The sequence below is a fragment of the Tupaia chinensis genome, unplaced genomic scaffold, assembly GCF_000334495.1.
Source record: "Tupaia chinensis unplaced genomic scaffold, TupChi_1.0 Scaffold138060_1, whole genome shotgun sequence".
NCBI classification, from domain to species: domain Eukaryota; kingdom Metazoa; phylum Chordata; class Mammalia; order Scandentia; family Tupaiidae; genus Tupaia; species Tupaia belangeri.
The window spans coordinates 186,761-191,594 of record NW_006197961.1 but is presented as its reverse complement, the minus strand read 5'-3'; the positions used below and the strand labels follow the sequence as shown (position 1 = coordinate 191,594).

The 4,834-nt window shown below is 56.9% G+C and overlaps 1 protein-coding gene across 1 annotated transcript in view; it reads left to right on the top strand.

Annotated features, from left to right (window-relative positions):
* Positions 1-79: 79 nt before the first annotated feature.
* Positions 80-4,834, top strand: part of MAN2B1 (mannosidase alpha class 2B member 1) — a 21,426-nt gene continuing 16,671 nt past the window's right edge. The window contains exons 1-7 of the mRNA XM_006160984.3: positions 80-285; positions 1,528-1,630; positions 1,806-1,979; positions 2,325-2,518; positions 3,075-3,207; positions 3,613-3,758; positions 4,368-4,484. Coding sequence (XP_006161046.1) covers positions 124-285; positions 1,528-1,630; positions 1,806-1,979; positions 2,325-2,518; positions 3,075-3,207; positions 3,613-3,758; positions 4,368-4,484 — 1,029 coding nt within the window. The 5' untranslated portion in view covers positions 80-123. The remainder of the gene's footprint in view (positions 286-1,527; positions 1,631-1,805; positions 1,980-2,324; positions 2,519-3,074; positions 3,208-3,612; positions 3,759-4,367; positions 4,485-4,834) is intronic.

Below are 4,834 nucleotides of genomic sequence, written 5' to 3'. Positions count from 1 at the left end.
CAGGCCGCGCCCTCGCCCCGCCTCTGCAGGCGCCGATTGGCCAGGCGGGGATCAGGGGGCGGGGCGTCACCCGCGCCCTAGTAGGACCTGGGAACCCGCCGGAGCCGCAGGGGCAGCGGAGCCATGGTCACCAGCGCGTGGGGCTCGGGAGTCCGTGCCGGCAGCTGTCGGGGCGCAGCGAGGACCCGGACGAGCTCCCGCGCCCTGCATCCACTGTTCCAGCCCCTCTCTTTCCTTTTTACGTTGTTCCTGGCAGTTCCTGGCACCCAGGCGGCGGGCTATGAGGTGAGCAGGGCCCGCGGGCGGAAACGTACCCGAGCCCGAGTGAAGCCCGGAGCAGAGTCCGGAGGTGTGACAGGGTCCGCTGTGTGGGTGCCTAGTGAGTGGCTGCTGGTGGACAGTGTGATCTGAGCGGCGCGTGCCTTGGGTCACTCGGAGGTCTGGCTGCGCGCGAGACGGGGGGCTGTGTTTGTACCTGGCCGAGTAGCTTGCCAGGACTTTGCATGCACTTTTAGCTGTGTGATTGGAGTCGTTGGGGTAAGCACCTGCGTGTGTGTGTGTGTGTGTGTGTGTGTGTGTGTGTGTGTGGTGGGTGGGGGCGCTGATTGAAAGCTGAGACTGGATTCGGCCTGTCTGGAGTTTCAGGTCGGCGCCTCTACTTCCCGTATGTGTGACTTTGGGCAGGTCTCTTCCCTCTGGGAAACTCAGTGCCTTATCTGAAAACCGGAACAGGGCCCTTCAAGGTGGCGAGGTGGTTCAGGTGGCTGGGTCCCACATAGCTGGCTGTGGCATTCTAGATTCAGACCAGCAGCTTGGAAAACACACACAAGGCGTGTGTGCATGCAAGCCAGCCCTAAATCCCGAGAGGAGACTGGGGGAGAAGGGGTGGCACGTGGGTGGTTTCTCGCTCTCTGTCTCTGTCTCGCTGTCTCTGCCAGACAAGCGCACAGTGGTCTATAACAAACTAAACAACAACAGCAACTAAACCTGGGGGTTGAAATTGCTCCAGGTCCCCAGGTGGCTGTCTGTCGTTTACAGATGCCTGACAAAACATCAGCTGCCACACTCTTAATTATCCCAGGGTGAAAGAGAGCTGCCCTGCGGGGTTGTGCCCCGTGGGAGTGCGAGTTGTATCTGATCACAGCTATGTGTTGATCCTGCCTGCTGGGATGATAATAATAATAATAAATAATCAGGGAGCCAGCAGGTGGCGTGGTGGTTAAAGGCGCTGGACTCCCACATGGCCGACCGTGGTTCAAATCCTGAATCTGGTGGCTTGCTTTCTCACTTTCCCTCTCTCTCTCTCTGTCTGTCTGATCAAACTGGAAAGTAACAATAATAATAAATAAAGTTAAAATAAAAGAATTCTTTAAAAACAAATAAATAAATAACCGGTTCCGATCCCAGCGTTCCTCTGGGTCCCACACCTCTGGATAAGATTTATCTTGCACCCCCTTCCCCACCCTGCCTCTCAACGCCCGGGTTACTGACAGGGTGTGTGTACGTGTGTTTGGGGTCCCTGTGCAGACCTGCCCCGCAGTGCAGCCAGACATGCTCAACGTGCACCTGGTGGCCCACACGCATGACGACGTGGGCTGGCTCAAGACAGTGGATCAGTACTTTTATGGCGGTGAGTAGAGGTTAAGGCACTGGCCTTTGGGACTCCCCGGGGCTCCTCTGGACCCCTCCAAACCCTCGGGGCTGTGGGCATTCGAGTGAGGGCAATGCCCAGTGTAGGTTACTGCGTGGAGGGAGTTCCGCCCGGATTCCCCTGACCCCTCACTGCTCTGCGTCCCTGTCCTCAGTGGAGAATGACATACAGCACGCGGGCGTGCAGTACATCCTCGATTCCGTCATCTCTGCCCTGCTGGCAGACCCCACCCGCCGCTTTATCTACGTGGAGATCGCCTTCTTCTCCCGTTGGTGGCACCAGCAGACCAACGCAACACAGGAAGCCGTCCGGGACCTGGTGCGCCAGGGTGAGTCTGCGCCAGGGTGAGTCCGCCCCAAGGAAGTGAAAGAGGAAGCCTAGCTCAGCTGCTGTTCGTGCAAGGTTAGCTTCGGAGATGTTATCATGCCATCTGCACTCGGTGCACGCGTGTGGCTCTCCCTGCCTGGAACAGCCCCTTGTCTGAGCACTCCTACGCATCCCACAGGGTCCCACCAGCAGTGACACCTCTAGGAAGCCTGTCATACAAGGGGCCCTCTGCCCCATATCTGGCTACACTGGCCTAGGAGCGACCCTCCTTCTTCCAGGTCTGCTATGTAGGCAGGTCAGCTCATCCCCAGCATCGCTCACCGTGGCCCCGCCCCTCCTGGCACAGGGCGCTTGGAGTTCGCCAACGGCGGCTGGGTGATGAACGATGAGGCATCCACCCACTATGGCGCCATTGTGGACCAGATGACACTTGGACTGCGCTTCCTGGAAGACACTTTCGGCGACGACGGCCGCCCCCGTGTGGCCTGGCACATCGACCCCTTCGGCCACTCTCGGGAACAGGCCTCCCTGTTCGCCCAGGTGCTACTCCTACCTGTCTCTGGACCTCACTTCTCTCTCTCTCTCCCTGACCACGCCCTCGGCCACTCAAGCTCCGCCCTCTGCCACGAATGCCCCAGCTCCAAGCTACTCCCACCTCTCCAGTCACGCCCCTTATAGACCAGGCCCCACCCCATGGCACGCCTCCTTTGATCTGTCCCCGCCTCCTGGGCACGCCCCTTGGTGCTCTGGCCCCACCCCGCTGGCAAGACAATGGCTCCTCCCCCAGCTGAGTGGCAGGTGGAGACGACTTTTTTAACTGTGCTCTGACTCCATCTGTTCTCTGGCTGCGGAAGTGGGATCTCGCTCTGAGTCAAGCCTCCTTCTGGCTTCCACCGAGGTGGAGGTGGAAGTGGGTTCCAGACCCGCCCCCTTCTGGCAGCTCCTTGGTGCATTCTGACCCCGCCCCAAGCTTAGAAATACTCCGGAGGCTTTCCTGGCTTCAGTCCCACTTGCAACCTGCACTCCGGCCACCCTACTGAAGCCAAGGGGAGCCTGGGAGGGCCTCAGTGCTCATCCTTCCCTGTCCCACCCCCAGATGGGCTTCGACGGCTTTTTCTTTGGGCGCCTCGATTATCAAGATAAGTGGGTGCGCAAGGAGAAGCGGGAGATGGAGCAACTGTGGCGGGGCAGCACCAGCCTGAAGCCCCCCACCGCGGACCTGTTCACAGGTGAGGGGGGTGGAGGAGGACACCCGTAGGTGTGACACTCAGAACGGGCCTGGGCTTGATTTAATGCTCTTGGTCACTGTCTCAGAAATCTTTTTGGTAAAGAATTGTTTTATTTAATTTTATTTATTTATTTTAATTTGACCACAGAAACACAGGGTGAGTGAGAGAAAGAGAGAGAGAGAGAGAGAAGGAAAGAGAGAGAAAGAGAGAAAGCAAGTCGCCAGGTCCAGGACTCGAACCACAGCCAGCCATGTGGGAATCCAGTGCTCTTAATCACCATGCCAAATGCCCGCCTATGACTCACAAATTGTGAAGCCCATGCAGGCTGGGACATGACACATTGGGACATTGACCCCAGGGCAGATCCCGGTTCCTAGGCACCCCCTGACTCTGACATGCCCACAGGTGTACTCCCCAATGGTTACAACCCCCCGGAGAGTCTGTGCTGGGACGTGCTATGTAACGACAAGCCGGTGGTGGAGGACCCCCGCAGCCCTGAGTACAACGCCAAGCACCTGGTCGATTACTTCCTGCAGGTGGCCACTGCCCAGGTAACCCCGGCATCAGGAACCTGCCACACTGGGCCCTTTCCACAGCCCAGGGAGCCCTTCACACCTCCTCCTACCCCTTAGAGGAAGGCCTGTCCCATCTGCCCTCTCCAGGCTCCCCACCCCCCAGATTTGGGTGCACCTGTCATTAGATGCATGGGTGGGACAATGCCTCAGTGTCCACGTGTCTGCATGGTGGCCCAGAGGACTCTCAGTGAAAACTATTTCCATTGTTTTTCCCAAAGGAACATTTTATTTTTTTTTGAGAGGTTTTTGCTATAGGGTGCATGCACTCGCCAGACAGACAGAGAGAGACAGAGAGACAGAAAGCAAGAAATCACCCCCCAGGGGGGATGGTCACGCCGCAATCCCTTCTCCTCCATTCTCCTCTCGGGATTTTGGGCACGCATGCACACGCGCCCGGCATGAGTTTTAAGCCACCGGGTCCGGGACACGAACCACGGTCGACTACGTGGGAGTCCAGCGACATAGCCATTACGCTAGCTGCTGGTTCCCTAGCCTGAACTTCTTGACCCCTTATAAATACTAACACATAGGTATAGATAGGGTGGCCCAGGACACCCTGGCTAAGGACTCCCCTCTGGCCTGCAGGCTCAGTTCTACAGAACCAACCACACGGTGATGACCATGGGCTCGGACTTCATGTACGAGAATGCCAACATGTGGTTCAAGAACCTCGACAAGCTCATCCGGCTGGTCAACGCCCAGGTCAGTGTCCCTCCCTGCGGTACCTAGCTGCACCTGCTGTTGCAACCTCTGCTTCTCCTGTGACAGATGGCCACAAGCTCAGCAGCTCTAAACGGCAAAACTGGGGCCAGCAGGTGGCATGGTGATTAAGGCACTGGACACCTCGTGGCTGACTACAGTTTGAACCGTGGCAGTTTCTCTGGCCACGGACTACTCCTTCATCAACTTCATTTTGTACATTCCGGAAATAGAATTCGTGGGTTCAAATCCTGGCTTTACCACTTTCAGGCTCTATGACTTTGAGATGTTCTTTTATTTATTTTTTAAAGAATTATTTATTTTATTTTATTTATTCATTCATTTATTTTAAT